The sequence below is a fragment of the Brassica rapa genome, chromosome A08 (genome assembly GCF_000309985.2).
Source record: "Brassica rapa cultivar Chiifu-401-42 chromosome A08, CAAS_Brap_v3.01, whole genome shotgun sequence".
Lineage (NCBI taxonomy): Eukaryota > Viridiplantae > Streptophyta > Magnoliopsida > Brassicales > Brassicaceae > Brassica > Brassica rapa.
Genome location: NC_024802.2, coordinates 13,981,283 through 14,001,726, shown reverse-complemented (window position 1 = coordinate 14,001,726; position 20,444 = coordinate 13,981,283). Strand labels below are relative to the sequence as shown.

Genomic DNA, 20,444 nt, shown 5'->3' with positions numbered 1-20,444 from the left:
TCTGAATAATTAATAATTTTTTATTAAATTATTTTTATTTAGTTACTATACATTAACATATTAATATATTTTATAATTTTTTTTAATTCAGGTAGAATGTGTCAAATTGATACTTAAAAAACGGAGAAAATATATAAATATTACACTACAAGAAAACGTAAGTTTAACGAGGATAATTAACGAGGAAAAATAATCCTCGTAAAAGTACGTTGATTTTGCGAGGAAAGTACGTGGAAAAAGAGAAGCATCGTTATTTCGTCGTAAGGTAACGACAAAACAATTTCGTCGTAAAGACGATGTAAATTGACGTGGCTTTTACGAGGAAACACTATTTCTTCGTAAATACTACGTAAACTTCGCGAGTTCTTTACGACGAAATACTTTACGTGTACTTAACGAGGAAATTTTGAATCCACCAACTTGGTAGGTAGCTCACGTTTTTTTTGGCCATCCAATTAATTTTCGTCGTAATTTCACACGAGGCTATACTTTTCACACATATGAGTATGGTAGACAGCGGGCGACCAGTAACTATGGAATATGTGTGAAAGGGGAAATAGATTTCTACGGGATCTTGACGGAGATTATTGAAGTCAAATTTCCAGGGATATTGAAGCTGAAATGCGTCCTCTTCAAATGTGAATGGTTCGATCCCGTCGTCAACAGAGGTGTTCGGTCTAACAAATTCGGTGTAGTTGATGTCAACGGTGGACGAAGGTACAACAAAAATTCGAGCCTTTCATCTTAGCTTCACAAACAGACCAAGTTAGCTTCCTTCCATACCCTCGAATGAGAGATTCAGGTATAAATTGGTTAGCTGTGATCAAAGTTACACCTCGAGGACGAATTATCAGTGGAGAAGAACCACCATTGCAAGAAGAACAAATAAATGAAGTCGAGGAACCTGAACAAGAAATTGATGACATCCTTCTCAATGATCCGCATAATCACGAGTACGAAGATCTTACCGACGATGCCACAGACGAAGTTGTTGAAGACGAGTTTAATGAAAATGATGATGTTTCTAGTGATGACGAGAATGTTGATGTATCCAATTGATGTATTTGATTTTATGTAGTTTGTTTTATGAATAAGATAATGTGGGAGTTTGATTTATGAATAAGGTAATGTGAAAGTTTATTTTAATTATGAATAAGGACTTGTGGTTTGGGGTTTGGAATATATTATAAATAAGGTTTGAGGTGAAAGAATAGATTGAGGTTCAAGGGTAGATGGGTTTGGGGTTTGGAATATATGAAGTAGAAGATAAGGAAGATGGGGTTTCGGATTTTAGGGATTTAAACGTAATACTCGTTAATTCCTCGTAAGCCAAAATCGTCGTAAGGTTGTCGTAAGGCCACGAGGAGTTTACGACGAAATTTTAAAAAATAAAGAAAGCGGGACACGCTAATTCCACGCAAGCCAAAATCGTCGTAAGGTTGTCGTAAGGCCACGAGGAGTTTACGACGAAATTAAAAAAATAAAGAAAGCGGGGCACGCTAATTCCACGTAAGACTCTCTGAGTGAATGAAAATAAGGAATTGTGGTTTGGAATGAAAATAAAGATAGGGTTTGGAATATATGAAGTAGAAGATAAGGAATATGGGGTTTGGGGTTTCGGATTTTAGGGATTTAAACGGAATACTCGTTAATTCCTCGTATGTTAACGTCGAACTTACGACGAATTCCTCGTAAATACCACGTAGGACAGATTCGTCGTAAATACCACATATGAGAGATTCGTCGTAAATACCACGTAAAGTAAATGATGAACGTGACCCACTTTAATTCCACATAGGACGGAATCGTCGTAAACACCTCGTAACCAAAATCGTCGTAAACACCTCGTACCGTAAAAACTAGAAAAAAAAGAAAAAGAAGAAATATACTGGATTTACAAGTGGCAAGACTTCCAGCAATTATATTACTTAAGTCTCACCAACATAAATTCCAATATCTTCTTCTCTTCCTTTTTTCTCAAATTTTTATAATTTGAATAGGATTGGATTTGAGAGTATGAAGTGAGATAGAGTGTGATTTGGGAGTTTGGGTGTGGGTTGAGAAGGAGAGTTACGGGTATATTTATAGGGAAGCTTTCCTCGGTAATTCCACGTAAGCAAAATCGTCGTAACGTCCTCGTACCTAAAAAACACGGGCCTTTGTAATTCCTCGTAACTTCCTCGTATAATAAAACGCGGGCCTTTGTAATCTCTCGCTGTTTCGTCGTAAAAAAAAACACGGGCCTCTGTAATTCGTCGTAAAATTACGAGGAATTTGCGACGGAATGTAATCTTATATATACACCCCGAGCGCTCACTCTTTCTTTCCTCTCTACTTCCTCTCCACTTCCTCCCTGTTTCGTTGCAATGGTAAGCCTCTCTAATTCCTCTCTAATTTGGTTAGTTTAGGTAGATTAGGTGGTTAGTATAGGGAATTTAGATAAGTTTACGGATCTTATGTTATTTAGTGTTGATTAGGTGGATAATGTTGGAAAATATACTGTTGACGGAAATTTAAAAAATTAAATTTTTTTCTCAGGTTCGAAAAGGTAGACTTACTGCCCATTACAGAGAGATGTTCGGTGAGCCGGGTAGTCACCAACCGACGACTCACATGCCGAGGCGGATGTAACGGCGAGGAGTGATGAATTCTACCAGGCGATTAACGACCCTTAGTTCTTTTTAATTTTGGTTCTTGTATTATGAATTCAAAACTTATTTATATATAAAATATTTTGGTTTTGATTTTTTAGAATTTTAATTTTATTAATAATTTAAATAATTTAAATTATTTTTTTAATTATAATTTTTTTTATTTCTGTAAAATAACGAAACGAAGTAAATTCGTAGCTATTTTGCGACTTCTTTACGTGGAAGCTTAACGAGGTTTTTACGAGGAAATGTTTACAAGGAAATGACGTGGAAAATTCACGTGGTCTTTACGAGGAAAGCTATCAAGGTATTTACGTTTACTTTACGAGTATTTACTTTCGAGTTATTTACGTGGCTTTAACGAGGAATGACTTTCGAGGTATTTACGAGGAAATTTAGTGACGTCCTTACGTGGAAGCTTTACGTGGTCTTTACGACGAAATATTCTTCTTTGCTTTTACGACGAAATTATTTTCTCGCTACGTTACGACGAATTAGCGAGGATATATGCGTTACGACAAACGTATAACGACGAAACGGGTTTCCTCGCTAATTCCTCGTAACACTGCTTTTACGACGAAGTCACGAAGAAAACTGCCCTCGTAAAACTTGTGTTTTCTTGTAGTGTTATTTTAATTTTTCAAGTCAAGCGTAAAAAATATTAATGCATGAATAAGGTTCAGACAAATAAATAAAAAGTTATATATCAATATGTATATTGATTTATTCATTGCCAATTTAAATTAAAATGAAATTCCATGACTCAACTAAATTTAAATTAAATTTGACAAATCCCATATTTTCCGTCATAAACATTTGTATTAATTAGGACTGAATTAGAAGGTTCAGATATACGTGTTTTAATGTCAAACATCTATCTGTTAATATAATTATTGACGTCTATACTTGACAAATAAAGTATTACATTTGTTTCATATCAAGTGTGGTTTTGGGTTTGTACACATGGATTAATAAAATAATTAGTTTTGTATATTTTCTATATATAACATAATTGCCTATACACCTAACCATATTTCAGCCAATAAAAAATAAATTATTGAATAAAATTAATAAATTTTGTACTAAATGTCAAAAATAACAATTATTTTGTAACGAAAAAAATTCTCTACAACGACACTTAATATAAAATAGAAGGAGCATGAACTAGTGGATTACCCCTTTTCACTACTACTATATGATGTATTAAATATAAGCCTTAATTATAATCTCTACAGCTAGGACAAACAATTATTGCAATAAATACATCTTACAAGTTTTTTTCTTACTTTTGTTTATTTACTTATGTTAATAAACAAAAGATGGAATCCATATTCTAAAATGCGCCACCGAGGATCGCAAGTCGCCAGAAAAACGTTATCTGGCCATCAACCGTGGCGAATTAGGGAAATTTATTGAAAAATTCGGATCTTACAAAAAATCTTAAGTTATTGTTTGTTTCGGGCTATGAATCGACTAATATACATAAGATTTATGAAATTTGCCAAGAAAAAGCAATAAAAACGAAAAAAATTGATCTAAAACTCGTCAAAGTTAAAGAATCGTCAGAACTTGAAAACGCAGAAACCCTAATAATATAAAGCGGAAGACAACATGTAAATGACATAATTACCCTTCATTTAAGTTAAACATTTAAAAACAAGTGATTCTGCCTTTTTCCTCATTCAAACCCGGGTCTGAACCACTACACTAAGGGCCTGACTGGTTCAAACGCAGCGGTTGCGGTTGCGGGAGTTTGTGGATGCGGGCGGTTGTGGTTTCTAGCGGTTTTAAGAAATTTGTATGACTGGTACTGCGGTTAAAAATTGGTGCGCTTGCGGGTGACTTATGACTGGTTAACTACCAAATGCGGTAGCAGTCAAATAATAAATTAACAATATTTACATTTAATATAATTATAAAATATCAAAAATCATAAAATTATAATAAATATAAAATTTATATTTAGAAAGTTATAATTTTAATTTTTTTAAATTTATTGAAATTGTTTTTATTATAAAATTTTACAATATTAATTAAAATATAATAGATATATTTTAATATTTTCATAATTTCAATTAAAATTTTTTTATTAAATATTTTTACTTTTGTATATATATTATTTTAAAAAAAGAAAAAAATTTTATCCTCCCGCAACCGCCCGCAACCGCAAACGCTAGCTGGAGCCAGCTTTTGAATTTATGAGATTCGGAGCGGTTTGAAGCGGTTTGAAGCGATTTAAGTGATTGTTGCAAACCGCCGACAACCGCTACCAATCGCAAAAGCTGCGTTTGCGGGTGGTAGCGGGAAAACCAGTCACCTTCTAAGTAATCTTTGTTGCATTGCTAAATCGCCGATTAAATCCCGCAAAGTTTTCGATTTTCTCATTCGGTGTTAGGCCCAGCCCGAACATACGCGTAACGCCTAGTGTGTTTACAAACAGCGGATAGAATAGATAAAAGAATTACCACCTCCGAATCAGAGTCAATAGGTCAAGCAAGTCAAGGGAGCGTTCGTAATTCTTATATGCCCACTATGGATCTGGGAGAGCAATATTAAATAATTTTCAGCAAACTGAACAGAATATTAATTAGAAGAAACACGGATCTGACCGTATTGAAATTTTTGTATGACGTACAAATTTTTCTTCGGCATGGGGCAGTACCGCCGATATTGTTGATTCTTCTTTACTTGCTTGTTTTTTTTTTTCCTCATAAGTTATAACAAATTGTTATCATTGATTTATTTGAGGTGGTTTGGATTGAGACGTGATACTTGATAAGTCTTTGGACGGTATGTTTGATATGTCTTATAATTCGATTTCTCAGGTATTTTACCGATTTATGTTATTTGCGCCTTTTTTATCATAGTTGTTCTTTTTTGCTAACTATAAACTTAAATTTTAATATTTAGAAAGAACTCACATATTTGTTAAATATTTAACTTTTGATATCTAGAAAGGGTTCACTAATTTGTTAAATATTTACAAAGAGTTCACTTCTTTATTAAATATTTACACACTCTGACCATCAAATATTTTGTTTATATTCATGTTGATATATCATTTATGCATATATTTTTATTATCTGATTATTATAGCTTACGAGTTTAACCACGTGAAAATCTTTAAGGAATACATTTTACTAAAAGGATTCTTATTCTACATTCCAAAGAATTCGTAATTAACGAAGCATAATATATAATGCATTATAATTTAATTTGAAAAAAAAAAGTAAACTGTATACATAAACGTAGAACACACGAAACAAGGATTGATCACTCAGTACACAATATTTTTGTATAGTAGTAAACCCATTGATTTAGCCAATCACTGTAATTCTAAAGACAATGAGCTGTATGTCTTTTTTTCCCGAAATTCTTTAATGTCTTCTGGACTTTATCGAAGACAGCTTTTAAGAGTGATCGTCACTTTCCAACGACTTTCCTCCCTAACAAATCCAAAACCTCACAGACACTCTTACTAGTTATGTATTATAAAAAGAAGCCATTACCCATCCACTCAGACCACCAACTTGCGACCAAAGAAAGCAAGTCTAGACTTTAGTTTCTAAGCACCAACTACTTCTTTTGGTCTGTGTCTTTAATTATAACAATTATTAATATTTATTTTATAATGGACTGTTCTTCTTCTCTCGACATATCTCTGAATCTCAACACCAACGCTTTTGATCGTAGTTTCCCAGCAAAACTTCCGGTGAGTCCTGATTTTACATGATTCTATATCCCTTCGATTTCCGTTGAGTGAGTTTGTTTAATCATGGGTTCGTTTGAAATGTTTGACATTTCAGAAGGAGGAGGAGGTGAAAGTTTCGACTTCTGCTGGTGTCGAAAGGAAATGGTTGGTCAAAGATAAGGTTAGTTACTTTGTGGAATACTTAGTGCGGGTTATTATTGGTTAATGTATTTTAGTGGATTTAAAAAATTAAATGAAATCCAATGTTATTGGTTTGTAAATACATTTCAAATCAGGTGTTATGATTTCTAAATACTAATTAAATCTACGTGTTATTCACCGTACAAATTTATTAATGAATTTGATTTTATAGTGAATTTCTTGGATTTGTATGGATTTTTTTTCAATACAAAAACATAAATCACAGTTAAAACATACGAATTTACAAATACAAAGATTTGAAAAAAAAAACTGAAAATTGTAGAGATTTGTAATTCTTATATCAATTTCCAAATCAATTAAAATGCATAAACGGATAATACCCTTAAATTTGACTTTTTTGCAACAAACTAGAAGAGTTTTTGATGGTAATGGCGAATTTTTAAAATCTAAATGGTAATGAAACAGAGTGCAAGTGAGTTAAGAGAGGAGCTAAACAGAGTCTACTCAGAGAACAAGAAGATAAAAGAGATGCTAGAAACAGTCTGTGAGAAGTACTACGCACTACATCATCATTTGGAGAAGCTTCAAAGCCGAAAGAGCCCTGGGATAGATCATATCGAACAACCTACGAAGAAAAGAAAACAAGATCCGGAAGACTTCTTAGGGTTTCCTAATGGAAAAACTGAGAATAGCTCAAGCAACCAAGATCATCACCATCAACAATATGAGCAGAAAAATCAGCTTCTTTCATGCAAAAGACCAGTCACTGATAGCTTCAACAAAGTAAAGGTTTCAACAGTCTATTTCCCTGCTGATTTTTCCGACACAAGCTTGGTAAGTGTTTTTGTTGTTTATGTTTGCTATGGACGCATAAGAACTAAACAGTACTATGTTGTGGGATTTACTTTGCAGACAGTAAAAGATGGCTATCAATGGAGGAAATACGGACAAAAGGTTACAAGAGATAACCCTTCGCCTAGAGCTTACTTTAGATGCTCGTTTGCGCCGTCATGTCCAGTAAAAAAGAAGGTAATCCACACGTTGAATTTGATTTTCCTTTGTAATCGCCAAAGCCGGTCATGAGCATAAGCAAATGAAACATTGGTTAATGACTTCCAAAATTTTAAAAAATAATGTACATTTTTTTTTGTACATTAATTAGATTCTCAAATTGTTAAAAAAATTATGTTAAATATTTTATTATATCTTTTTATAAATTGTCTATAACCCCTAAATTTTAGGACATGTTCTGGTAATATATATAGTTTATCTCTGTCTATTCAGCTATCTAATGATGATATGTTTCTATCGTGTTGTTGTTGTAATAGGTGCAACGTAGTGCAGAGGATTCGTCCATACTGGTTGCTACATACGAAGGGACACATAACCACTTAGGTCCAAACGCTTCTGAAGGAGATGCTACAAGCCAAGGTGGATCAAGCACTGTGACTTTAGATATGGTTCATGTTGGTCAAAGATTAGATTTGGAGAAGAACGAAAGGGGAACAATGCAAGAGGTTCTGGTTCAACAAATGGCGTCGTCGTTAACGAATGATTCAAATTTTACCGCTGCTCTTGCAGCTGCTATAACGGGGAGGTTGATGGAGCAGTCTAGAACATGAATGTTTCAGTTAATGTTTTTGATTTGGTTCTCATCCTTGTAAAAAAAAGGATAGCGTTTTATTTTCTTTCGAATTGTTGATGTTACTTGAGAAAAAGATGAAAACTTAAGTGTATATAAATGTTACAAGTGCATGAAAAATCATAAGCATTCAAGAAAATTTAAATGTCACTCGTTATAAATGGTTAGAGGAAAGTTGTTTCATTTTAATTCAATTTAGGTAAAAGATTTGTGAAAATATGGTCTATTTTGAGAATATAAGCTCTAATATCGGGAGTTTAACTGAGACATATATAAAATGTTAGAACCAGTCCACTTATCATCGATTGGTTTTAAGCTGAAAGCCCGATCTTGGCTTAGGAATTCGGGTTCGGATCGGTTTTCCGGGTTCACCTCTACAGACTCCATCGGATTTCATGGATTTTATATATGTTCAGGTCGGATGCAAATAATAATAATACTCACTACTCGGATTCTGGTATTTTTGAATAGTATATCAAAATAAACATAAAATTAAGTTCAACGAAGCCCCTCAGCGAGAGTAGACTGTTGTATGCAAAGCGGGAGACTCATAGATTCGGCGAGAGGTTGTATCTTTAACACTTTAAAAACGTGTTTACTTTCTCTCATAAAGGTAAAAAGTTTTGCTATCAACATGAAAATTCTGTCTAATCTGTGCTCCAGGTTCTTGAAAGGATTTGATTTTTAATGAGAGCTTGTATTTGGTGGGCTATGCTGTACACTTATACTTGGTGATATAATTTATGAAGTTTTTTCTTAATCTTTGTGCAGAATCACAAAGCAGAGAAGCACCTTTGGAAAATGGGCATTTGGCTCTTTCTTGTTGTATCTTGTTGTTGCAAGTAAACTGAACTTGATAAAATGGCAAAAACCTGCGAATTCAAATGGATACTAGATTTTGACCCGCGCTTTCAAAGCGCAGTATCGTTTCTTTTTAAAATTTCATTTAAATTAATAAATATTTGTCTAATCAATATTTTAATAGATTTTTTTATTTGTTTATAGTCAATTTTTATAATATTGTCTTCTTTATTTTTTTAATCCTTATTAAAATTAAAATGTTTGTCCTATATTATCCTACGTAGATCATGTTGGTTTGTTCGAAGGTGTGGATTTGAATAGTAAACCGGTGTTACCTATTTATAATATTGATCGGATTCAAAGCAAGATGTTAGGTTTTAGGAGAAATTTGGGGAGAAAGTTGGAGGATCTTCTCTTTAAAATCGAATCTTTCTATATTTTAAGATTAGTTTTTGGAAAATTCAGTTACCAGGTCAAACAATTAAAATATTTTTTTGTGTGTTCATCAAGTTGGGGAATGTTCTTTTTATTTGATTTGATTCCGTAAATCTCTAAGTACGAAATGAGATTTAAAACGACTTAATGGGCTTAAAAACGAAAATGTAAGTAGCAAATTGGTTGGGCTTTTCATTTTCGAAAAATATTTAAAACAATTGAAAAAGGAAATTGAATGTTTTGTAATTAATAGGAAAATTCAGGGGCATATTCATAAGAAGTATTCTGCTTTAATAGTATAGATGTTTCTTCTAAATGCAAAAGTAAAGTGCAGAAGAACCAAGTGGTGGTTACCTTTCTTCTCAAGTCATTTCAAATTTGGCATTATCCATTTTTCAAAGGTCATCAACGAGTGTTCTTCACGAGGAGAACTCAGAATGTAAGGTCTCAATACCAGAGGATTGCCTCATAAACCAGAGATGGTGGTGAGAGATGAAAGATATGGAGTGTGTCCGAAAGAATTAGAGAGAAAGCTGCAGGAGCGACTAGAGACAAGGAAACAAGTGGAGTTACTGAAGCTTGAGACTTGAAATGGATTTCTCTCACAAAAGACAAACAAAAACTATCATAAGACAGTTACAAACTTGTCACTTCTAATTAAGAAGATACATTGTTTGCTCCAGCGAGAAGAAAAAAGAGAGTTCGACAACAAAAAAAGGCCATTGCAGGGATCTCATTGGAGTGTTGTAGACCTGTAGAAATACTTTATTGCAGGCAATGAGTAACAGTAGTTTCCTCAGAAGTAAGGCTCTCGTTGAGCTGTTGGAAGCTTCAGCTCAGATTCTGAATCATCGGCATCCGTGGCTGGCGAGAAGTAGCAGTCCACCATGTCTTTGGTTACATCTTCTAGGCGCGGAGGATCCCACTGCATATTTTGGAGGGAAACAAACCATACATTTTCAAAACGTTAAACATGAAACATCCATTACCAAAGGGAGATGCAAGTGTAGATAGGTTATGATGTTCTATGCACCTTTGGAGCAAAGTCTTTATCCACCAAACGGGCTCGAATGCCCTATCAACATCAACAAAAGTTCAATATATGAAGAATTACGAAGAATAATGATGCTTTGATTGAGATGTTGGTGACTGGTTTTACCTCGCAGAAGTCACCAGAGACAGTCTTTGAGACTCCACAGAGAGAGATACGGTACTCACGCGTGAGACACTGATCAAGAGTTTGAAATCTACCTTCTCGTATCTAAGAGGAGAAAGAAACCGCTAGTAGAGTCAGAAAAAATGAAATGCTTTTTGACAAAGGAAAGGAAGAAAAGGACTCACAGATTGTAAAGTAATCTTTAAGCTCAAAGGAGAAGCTTCTTTGACTTGTTTGAGAGTTTTCTTGCACCACTCATTCCCAGAATCAGCAACCTCGTTTTCCTGAAGCCACAGATAGACGTTAAAGCTTACAGTATGAGAAAAAAAAAATCTAATCTAGACAAAGATCTCTCACCATAGCCTCAATGATTTCTTCAACCGTGTCAAGCCCAAAGTATCTATCAATCATCTCGATCCTGAGAAAAAAAATTTTCTGGTTACACACTCCTGGAATATAGTTCAAATAGATTTTAAGACATGGAGACAAGTTAAAAAGTTTACTTGTGAAGTACACTGGTATTGTCAGGATAAACTAGATCACTGTATTGAGCAAGAGAAGCCTCAATGACAGTAGGATCATCCGTCAACAGTTTACCAATCCTCTCTTCGACCATCCCAAGTCTCTGCCACAACAGCCAAGATAAGAAAATGCGCTTAGGAGGAACGAACACAACATGGGGACAAGGTAAGGAAAATGGATCGAACCGAGTGTAAGCAAAAGTGGGTAGCAAGGCCACATGCTATCATTTCGACACCATCAAGTTTCTGCCCTGTTAGAGCCAAGTATTCCCCTGAACAAGAAACCACAAAAACACAGAAACATCAAAACATTGCAGTTGAAAGTATTTGTATGTCAATCAGATTTAGTTTTTGAAATTATCTTTAATTTACAGATATGAAGAGTATGAATCTAGTGGAAAGATCATCCAGAAGTGAGGTTCACCTAAATAGCCAGGAAGACGTGAAAGGTAATAAGAAGCTCCTGCATCAGGATGAAAACCAATTTGAACCTCTGGATGTGCCAACACCTGCATTAGCGCGGTTTGTCAGAAGAACACATTAACCACTAAAAAAATCCCAAGGTACAAGAGAAGAAACAGTCTCAAATACAAAGAGAGAAGAAAAACTAAAATATGACTAAGACAATATTTAAGATAAAGAGAAAAAATGGGGTCAAAAACCACAAGAAGGGAGCTTTTAAGTATAAGGCCACATACAGTTTTATCTGTTGCCACACGAAACATCCCTGGAATTGAAATGCCACCACCACAACCCATGGTTACACCATCCATTATAGCAATCTGCATTACGTCAATAAAACTTAAATCATGTCACTATTTGCATCATATCTACAAAATCAGCTTCATGTATTATTGAGTAGTTGAATCAATTAAGCAAGTCAAGCTTTTTTTAGTCAATCATGGTCATACGAACGTCTAAACATATAGCATCGAGGGAAAGTCAAAAGAGGCTCACATTTGGTTTCAAATATGTTCCTTGGAGGTATACAAAATTGTACAAGCTCCCGAAAAAGTTTTTACATTCTTCAGTATTCCCTGTAAAAAGGAAAGCGACAATACATCAGTAGCTCTTCACACTAACATCACAAGATTAACTCTGGTCAAAGCGGCTTCAAGCTAAGGAATGGAAAAGTTATTCTGAACTTCAGAAAACCTTTCTAAGTATTTTACAATGAGAACTAAAACAAGAGATGGGACCTTCATTGATCGAGTGATAAAGAGGCAAGACATCTGCACCAGAACAGAACGTTTTTCCGCTACCCTTCAGGAAAAAAAAAATCGAAAAAGTAGCTTAATCAAGGGTTACAAGGACACATGAACCAGTGAGAAGCTAGAAGAGAGTAGCATGCATACCTTCATCAAAACAAACGAAATAGCAGGGTTCTCTTCCCATGACTCGTATAGCCTCTTCAACCGACCAACCTAGAAAAAAGACCAAACATTTTAAAACAAACAAATAAGCTTCAAGACTCCAAGATGATTTAGTAAAGCTCCAAAACAATACCATAGGAGCAGAAAGAGCATTGAGAGAAGAAGGTCTATCGAGAATGGCAGCTCTTGATTTAGCTTTCCCTTCCACCGAAACCTTTAACATATACAGAAAGGAAGTAGATTTTCATTTCAGAGAGACAAAAATACACAAACACTAACGACCAACCTAGCATTATAGCATCAAACCAATCACATAGCAATGTTCTAACCAAAACAAAAATACATAAAGTCAGCATCTTTCTCAAAAAAATGAAACCACGAGAGATCCCATTTATGAAAATTTAACATTCAGATCAATTACATTTAAGGACTAAGTAGAAGACAAAACCTGGTCTTGGACATCGGCATCTGAAGCGGAGTAGTTTGGCAGGGCGGAGAAGCTTCTTTTTCCTTGGGAGACAGACCGAACCCATTGTAGTGGTTTAGTGACTCTCCTCAAAGCTCTCACTGTTTGCATCTTTGTCTCCGTCGAGAAGACGGCTCTGGTTACGGAAGGAGGAGGGTTTTTTGGCGTTTGAGGTTTTTGCGGCGGACGGTGATTCTTAGCCGTCAGATCATTTGACACTATGATATGAATCTGAACGATGGATTTAATTTATGGCCCTATATTGAGCCCACATAAGGCCCAATAGTTCACAGCTCAACTAATCTCTCACTTCGGCGCGTTCATTACAGACGTAAATCTTTGAATTTGTACTTACATCTCGTACCCGAGTTGCTTCAAATATTTTACATGATTGAATTTTCGGATTTTTGAAGTTCAACCTAGTGAACTTTATTCGGGTTTTATACATGTTTAGATGGGATTCAAATACATATTTAAAGATTATGAACTGTTTAAAAGCATTTTTTATTCGAACTTACTTAAAAATTTTAGTGAACAGAATTTCTAATTCGTATATTTTCATGATCAGACCAAAATAAACACAAATAAATAATCATTTCAAATCATATTTATTGGATTTTCGGATCAGATTTATTGGATTATCACATATTTTAAAGTTTTTTTCAAGTACTAGTTTGGATTTTCGGATCAGATTTATATTGTCGTCCATCTTTTTATGCTCGTAAATCAACATTTGTTTCTACCTAAAAGCCTATTCCATATATACACTTTCTTTTTTAGGGACATTAAGTGGACTCGCCTAATTTTCATCTTCTAATGTTACAATCTTAGTTAATGCTAATCCCCTCGACTTTGTATCAAGCATGTGAATCACCAATAATCGCATATACTGTATTAAACTTGCCACAATTTTGTAGTTGATCATTAATCATCATATAAGTGACATTTTATTGTAAAAGCTACAAGTACTAGATAAAAATAAATAGGTTACTACTTTGTGTTGAACTCGTTATGCCATTAGATTACACAAAAATATAAAAGTTCGGACAAGAACATTAGCTAGAATACAATACAAAAGGTAAACGAAATAAGATTCTTAGAGGCTTTTACTTTCTTGGATGGGTATCTATTAGTATAAGATAGATAGCGGTTCAGCTTGGTTAAGTATACCGGTTACGTATGTGTAAACCGAGAGTAAAATCACTATATAAGTGATTCATTTGTATGCTTTTACGTTTAACAGAAATAACAAACATTCAGTTACAACTTCATCTTCTTCCTCAAGCGTAAACTCTATCATGGTATCAGAGCCAGGTTTAGCCGTCCCTGTCGCCGCTTTAGCTACATCAGTGGCACTAGCTTCCGGTTTCTTCTTAACGTACATAACAGTGTACATGATAGCACCTGAGATAGCTAATCCAGCTAGAGCCATGGTGGTGTAACTGTATGGCAAGTTACGGCGTTGGTGGAGAACACCACCAGGATTACTCCCTGGGGGCCTCTTCGATGATTCAACCCCGGCAGCTTTCACTCCCTCCGAGCTCATCTTCGTCGTATCCGCCGTTTTCCTCCAGTCATTTTCTCCGGCCATTTGCGTCTACAATAATTTCTTGAGAATGTAGTAACCAAAGTAGAAATGGGTTTGTTTTAGTAATCGGTTTTGGAGATGGTAGGTGTCATGAAGACATGTAGTGTAGTTGAGTTTGATAATGTGTCTCGGTAAGTGACACCTAGCTGATTCTGTTTGTTTCCTGTAATAAACGTATTAGGCAGGTGTCATGCCATAAGAAAAGTAAGTAGCTAATAGCCAGGTGCCCAAAATGTTTCATTTGATAAATTATGTTTTACTTTTTATGGAGGTTTCTTTTTGATCTTCTGCTTCTTTGTGGGCTTTGGGAGATGCATCTTTAATTCAGTTTTTAACGTATAGGCCTAACGTCATAGAAGCCCAGTTTCGCTAGCAAACAAAAAGGAAAAGGTTAAAAACAGCTAACTTGACCAGTCTTCCTAGAAGACTGTGTTTCAGTAATGATCAGATTTTATGTTTTGTCCCTTCCCTATACGTTACGTTACCTTTCACCAACGGCTACATCAACATTTCATCTTTACTAAAAAACATCAACGGCTAGTTCCCAAGTCTCTCTAGGTCTATAAAAACTACACAAGATTCTCTCAGACCCTTCATCTCCAACACATTCAGATATACACATCACTAACACTTTTGAGGTGTTAAATTTGAAACATATGGCTTCTTCTTTTTCTCTTCCGGTCATCATCTTCTTTTGCATCTCATTCTTCTTCTTATTGTCTGTAAATGCAAATGAGGTTACAGTCGGTGGAAAATCCGGTGACTGGAAGATCCCTCCTTCCCCTTCTTACTCATTCAACGAATGGGCTCAAAAGGCTCGCTTCAAAGTCGGTGACATTCTCGGTATACCTTCAATGCCTCATCACCTTTCTCCTTTTCCACTCTTGAATATTACTCTGTTTATGACATTGTCACATGTTTATTCCAGTTTTCAGCTACGAAGCGGGTAAAGACTCAGTGCTGCAAGTGACAAGAGAGGGTTACGAGAAATGCAACACCACGAGCCCGAAAGCTAGCTACAGTGATGATGGGAACACCAAGGTGAAGCTAGAACAACCAGGTCCTGTCTACTTCATCAGTGGAAAAGAGGGTCACTGTCAAAAGGGTCAGAAGCTACGCCTTGTCGTCGTCACTCCTCGTAGCTCTGCTTTCTCTCCGGCTCCTTCTCCATCTGACGGCCCCGCGGTTGCTCCTAGTAGTGGTGCTGCTAAGCTCACCGGCGTGTTCAGTGTTGTTGGCCTTCTTCTTGGATTCTTGGCCTTGTTCTGAGAGAAGCTTATTTATTTTTGTTGTAATGAATTATATTCTATTTATTTAATTTCGAACACGAAGGCATTGAACCTTTGTTCTCTTGCTAGTCTTGTTGTTACTAATTCAGTATTCACAAGATTAAATTAATTTTATTCATATAATCAGAATGGCTTTTGCACTAGTTTCTGGATAAGTTATAGTGGACCTATCAACAATTTTAACAACAGTGAAATTAAAGATGATTAAGACGTTGAATTAAGTTAATACCCAAAAAGAAGAAGAAAACTTTAGAATGAGATGATGTAGCTTGACAAGTTACACAGCTAATACAATTAGAGCTCCACAGCATTGGCAGAACAGTCTATGTACAAAACATAACGTTGTGTAAATGTCATATTGCTTTGTTTTGTGTTTACATGATGATGATGATATCTTCTTTAAGGCCAACAACATAACAAGTCAATCATTCCTTCAGTATCACTATCACAAATGAACTTTTCTGGAGAACAAGATGATTACCAAGTTCCATCGCAGGCAAGAACAAGGAAGATATCATTAGATGTGACACAGAGAAGATGTTTCAGGAGAAAGAGAAGAGGCGTTAGACCCACTTTCAGTGTTTATATCTCGACTAGCGGTAACTATATATTTGCTTTTCAGTTGGTAAAAACTTAGTTATGCAAACAAGTTGCATTGTGTGAAGAAGAAAGGTTACCGATAGCTCTTGCTAGATTGAAGCTTCCATTAACTCAACCAGATTTCAGTATCCTTTCTTTCTCAGCTTCAAGATCTGGTTTGTGATCTCTACAAAGATTGTACGCTTATACACGCACACAAAAACACACACTTTAAAAGCCGAAGTATTAATCAAAGTGCTTAATAAACCTCTACTTTTACCTGAACCCTTTAATTCTGGATATCACACAACGTTAGTCACCATCATTTGAAACAACAAGCTGTGTGTGTCTAATAACAGCTACACATGTTGTGATCCCAGAGTTAGGTCCAGGGAAATCAGAATGACGAGTACCCTGTTGTGATAACAAAAGCACAAGTCTTAGACATCTAACCTCACTTTTGCTTAGTTGTACATAACACTGAAGAAGTGAGACTGAAAAAATACGCAGGTAGCAAATGTTTACTTCCTCAAAAGCCCAAGCATCAGGTTTATAACAAGAACCCTTGTCACCGAGAAACGCCAGTTCTCGCCATCCTCTCTGTCCTTGCATCATCTCATCTATTCTATAACAACAAGAAAACATTTTATGCAGAACTTCAAACAAAGAGTTGACTCTTGTTGCTTCAGAATCAAGTTGATATACACAAAGAGTTGCTTACAGAAAAGGCTGAAACGATCGATAGCGTTCTCTGATCAAATGCATTTTGAAGAGAAATCCCTACTCAAAATTGTCCTTTGATTGCTAGTGTAGTTGTTTATTTTGAAACGGCTGATTAGAATATTAGTTTTTTCAATTTTCTCTCTCAGATATTGTCAAGTATTACGGTTGCATACATCTATTACACCAAAGTAGATTACATTTAAAATTTTCAAAAGAACTCATTTTTTGGGAGTGTATATCACGAAGATCCAATTGCTAGGATGTGTACATTTTCTAACTTTCTAGGTACTAATACTTGAATACCTTTAGATGACTAATACCATTAAACTTGGACAATTCCTGGAACGTGTAACGAATAAAATTATTACACTGTATCCCAATATATAGTGGACTTGGACGATCCTACTCACCTTAAAGTTTTGTCAAACAGTTCAACATCTCGTCTCTACAACAATCATATATAAGTAAACTATATGCCTATACGGCAATATGTTATTAGAACAAAGCATAAAAACCTAAATCAACATCCCAAAAGGTTACAAATAGGTTAACGCAAACACTTGCAGTGATCTCTTTGGCTTCGCATTAACATTTTGAATCGGACAGCGACCAAGATGTAGACGATCCTAAACTGAACATAATGAACAAAATGCATCAGAAGGTCGATCAACAGCACAACCTTAAATAGCCACCTGATCATAGCATGTGCAATCTGGAAACAAACCAAGTTGCATGTCGAGTAAATGAGGTAAATCAAGTAGCTTGTCAACACATGCATAACCCTTACAAACGTTATGTTCGAGTCATTTTGATTTTGTCTTTCATAGCGCACCCTGTAATGCACCATGTGATTCTAATTTTCCCATCTGAAGGCAAACAAGTCTTGGTGACAACTTTTAAATTACTGTAATGCTATACATAAATGTAAATACTTTTAGCAAAAAATACAAATAAATAAGTACTTTGCAAACTGTACTCCATCAAGAATGATTCGTCGCTATTTTCCAACAGACTCAAATTACAAATATGGGAAGCTTAACGTTCTATATACTTGTTATACTTGACACTGAGGATTAAAACACATTTCGCACGCACCAAAAAAGCAATATCTTTCTCTTGACGAAGTTAAAACCCAATTGTTGCCAATTTTGCCAATTACAGGAGTACATGTACTACCTAGTTTTTAACGTATCTGCGTGGGTGGTCTGTAAAGAGTGGAAAACAAGACCGAAAGTAAGAACTTCATGACAAAGAGACACGTAGTGGTACAAGAGAGACAATAATTAGATAGTACTTCACATGATTTGTAAAATATTAATAACCCGTCACTCAGAAACAAATCCCAAGGTGAACTTCTTTTCATCCCTGCCATATGTATGAAAATATATAATTTAAAATGAAAACTTGGAATAGTGTTTCGGCAGAAAGAAAAAAAAAACAGAAGGTTAATCTTCTTTAAAATTTAGTCATGGAAATGCATAAATGAAGCATTCGTAAAGCAATTAAATTCTGTAGATTTCTTATTCACTACTCAGTATATTGAATTGATCTCTGTCAGATACTAATTACTCTTCCGGAACCCCAAAATTATTTGATGCATTAGACAAGCACACAAATTAAAAAAGGTCTATATCGCCATTTGGAGGATTAAATGCATAGATCATGTTACCAAGAAACAAGCCCAACATGTTCCTAGACCAAGAACCAACCCCACAAGAATATTATCACAAATTCACAACGTGATTATTTAGCAAAAAAATAAATTCACAACGTGATTACATGGAATCAATTACATAAACTAGATAACATCTTATTACACAGTAAACTATATACAACAGGATAATTTATATGCATATAGACCTCAAGGAATCAAAATGTACGAGCATACAATATAAGTAATCTAGAAAACCAACAACTGAAGATCATGAACATAGAAGTGATCACCATATGAAGCAAAAGGATAAATCTTATGAATCAGAACCTAAGTCAAAGATTACAAAGGAAAGGCTAATGAGAAACATAAAAAGGGAGGAATCGAAGACCATATATTTAATAATATAGCATGGATCGAGGAATTGAAGGATTCAAAAGAGTTTAGGACCAGCCTGAGAAACTAGCTTATAACGTTAATGGTCCCATATTAATCTCGCTTAACCAAAGCCTTAAACACACATAGATTTAAACTTTTTAGATACTAATGATCTTATAAAATATAAAGAGAAAAAAATCAAACCCGCATGCAATTTGAAATCAAACCTATGTATGTTCGAATATATAAGAGAAACCTATCATAAGATCGTATTTAGTTAGAGATGAACACAAGAGAGAGAAAGTGGGAAATTAGGGGTATAGGAACACAATTAAAGAAGACATGAACGGACCGAAAGAATCGGCGCAGGAATCTGACAGATAAAGCAGTGAGCACGCAAGAGAAGCAAGTGCATCGAACATGCAAGTGCGTTTGTGTGCTCACTCTCTTCTGTCAAATTCGTTGTACTTCTCTAAACTTTTGTTCCGGAACTCACTTAATTTACCAATACAAATTCTGAGCGTGAAGGGAGGAGACTTTGAGGCTGTAGAGATAGATCTGAGAGACTTAGGGTTAGGAGAAAACCGGAGGGAATATATATAATCGAAGGAAAAGAGGAAAGTTATATTCATTTTATTAATAAACTCACAAATCTAGGGTTTTTGACCAAATCAAGAAAGGAAAAACTAAGCAAAAAAAAGAATAAAGGAATAGATATTCGAGGATAACGATTAGATTTAGAAGAGAGGAGAAGAGTGGAAGAATCTCTTTTAAAGAAGGAAATTGAAAACCCTATCTCTATCTTTCTCACTCTCTTCAAGTCTTATCTTCTTCCTTTTTTTGGATTTTATCTCTTTGTCCTCTCCTTCTTACATGCAGTGGGACAGATGTCTGGAGAGAGAGACATTTGAGTGGTTTGGGATTGGATTGAAACAGTATCATTGCAGTTTATGGTGGTAACCTATAAACAGCAACGACAAAACCTATTAAAGATCTCGAATTTTGCGAATGAATTTTGGTCACGGAGATAACGTTACTTTTTGGGAATCTGCTCTTCTTTTGTGGTATTAAAATAGTCGTTCCGTGTTTTAACTTTTTTTTTTTAGTTTGCAATAGTTTATTCTTTTAACGACTGCCGATGAAAATATTTTTTTTTATGGTTTATCCATCTAAACTAAATCAAATAGAGAACAAACGAACTGATTTTCCAGCATCTCCATCTGTTCGGATCTGATCTATGTAGGAAAAAATACAATATCTGGTCTTTGTATTCTTCGCTAATGCATCTGCCCGAACATTCCTACTAAGAAGAATATGAGACATGTGCTCACATCTTTG

At 35.1% G+C, this 20,444-nt stretch overlaps 4 protein-coding genes and 1 long non-coding RNA gene across 7 annotated transcripts; 2 read left to right on the top strand and 3 right to left on the bottom strand.

The window, feature by feature from the left end:
• Positions 1-6,282: 6,282 nt before the first annotated feature.
• On the top strand, positions 6,283-8,126 carry LOC103834590 (WRKY transcription factor 18-like). Its single transcript, NM_001302040.1, has 5 exons — positions 6,283-6,363; positions 6,458-6,523; positions 6,970-7,338; positions 7,417-7,533; positions 7,833-8,126. The coding sequence occupies exons 1-5, from the start codon at positions 6,283-6,285 to the stop codon at positions 8,124-8,126; spliced, it is 927 nt and encodes a 308-aa protein (NP_001288969.1).
• Positions 8,127-9,946: 1,820 nt separating this feature from the next.
• Positions 9,947-13,135, bottom strand: LOC103834589 (3-hydroxyisobutyryl-CoA hydrolase-like protein 2, mitochondrial). Its single transcript, XM_009110653.3, has 14 exons — positions 12,881-13,135; positions 12,566-12,646; positions 12,415-12,483; positions 12,259-12,322; positions 12,017-12,096; positions 11,758-11,841; positions 11,484-11,568; positions 11,246-11,331; positions 11,042-11,163; positions 10,896-10,956; positions 10,724-10,822; positions 10,542-10,643; positions 10,416-10,457; positions 9,947-10,307 (listed from the first exon to the last, which is right to left on the bottom strand). The coding sequence occupies exons 1-14, from the start codon at positions 13,007-13,009 to the stop codon at positions 10,179-10,181; spliced, it is 1,233 nt and encodes a 410-aa protein (XP_009108901.1). The 5' UTR covers positions 13,010-13,135; the 3' UTR covers positions 9,947-10,178.
• A 729-nt stretch (positions 13,136-13,864) lies between these two features.
• LOC103835489 lies at positions 13,865-14,743 on the bottom strand. Of its 2 annotated transcripts, XM_033276894.1 has the most exons (2): positions 14,210-14,743; positions 13,865-14,027 (listed from the first exon to the last, which is right to left on the bottom strand). In XM_033276894.1, the coding sequence occupies exons 1-2, from the start codon at positions 14,487-14,489 to the stop codon at positions 14,005-14,007; spliced, it is 303 nt and encodes a 100-aa protein (XP_033132785.1). In that variant the 5' UTR covers positions 14,490-14,743; the 3' UTR covers positions 13,865-14,004. The 2 variants fall into 2 exon arrangements, with proteins under 2 accessions (XP_033132785.1, XP_009109921.1); XM_009111673.3 differs by having other exon boundaries at positions 13,865-14,743.
• A 234-nt stretch (positions 14,744-14,977) lies between these two features.
• Positions 14,978-15,916, top strand: LOC103834586 (early nodulin-like protein 1). The gene is made up of 2 exons (XM_009110652.3): positions 14,978-15,329; positions 15,415-15,916. Exons 1-2 carry the CDS (start codon positions 15,143-15,145, stop codon positions 15,753-15,755), a joined length of 528 nt encoding a protein of 175 aa, XP_009108900.1. The 5' UTR covers positions 14,978-15,142; the 3' UTR covers positions 15,756-15,916.
• Positions 15,917-16,009: 93 nt separating this feature from the next.
• Positions 16,010-17,216, bottom strand: LOC117127242. 2 transcript variants are annotated; one of them, XR_004450150.1, is made up of 3 exons: positions 17,076-17,216; positions 16,880-16,979; positions 16,010-16,768 (listed from the first exon to the last, which is right to left on the bottom strand). It is a non-coding gene; the product is annotated as an uncharacterized LOC117127242 (long non-coding RNA). The 2 variants fall into 2 exon arrangements; XR_004450149.1 differs by having other exon boundaries at positions 16,010-16,979.
• Between the last annotated feature and the right edge of the window lie 3,228 nt (positions 17,217-20,444).

Coding starts and splice junctions, on each gene's coding strand:
- LOC103834590 (NM_001302040.1), top strand. CDS start 6,283: ATGGACTGTTCTTCTTCTCTCGACATATCTCTGAATCTCAACACCAAC. Junction 7,339..7,416: donor ATTTTTCCGACACAAGCTTG/GTAAGTGTTTTT, acceptor TTTACTTTGCAG/ACAGTAAAAGATGGCTATCA. Junction 7,534..7,832: donor CATGTCCAGTAAAAAAGAAG/GTAATCCACACG, acceptor TTGTTGTAATAG/GTGCAACGTAGTGCAGAGGA.
- LOC103834589 (XM_009110653.3), bottom strand. CDS start 13,009: ATGCAAACAGTGAGAGCTTTGAGGAGAGTCACTAAACCACTACAATGG. Junction 12,097..12,258: donor TTATCACTCGATCAATGAAG/GTCCCATCTCTT, acceptor TCCTTTTTACAG/GGAATACTGAAGAATGTAAA. Junction 11,569..11,757: donor GTGTGGCAACAGATAAAACT/GTATGTGGCCTT, acceptor GCGCTAATGCAG/GTGTTGGCACATCCAGAGGT.
- LOC103835489 (XM_009111673.3), bottom strand. CDS start 14,489: ATGGCCGGAGAAAATGACTGGAGGAAAACGGCGGATACGACGAAGATG.
- LOC103834586 (XM_009110652.3), top strand. CDS start 15,143: ATGGCTTCTTCTTTTTCTCTTCCGGTCATCATCTTCTTTTGCATCTCA. Junction 15,330..15,414: donor CAAAGTCGGTGACATTCTCG/GTATACCTTCAA, acceptor TGTTTATTCCAG/TTTTCAGCTACGAAGCGGGT.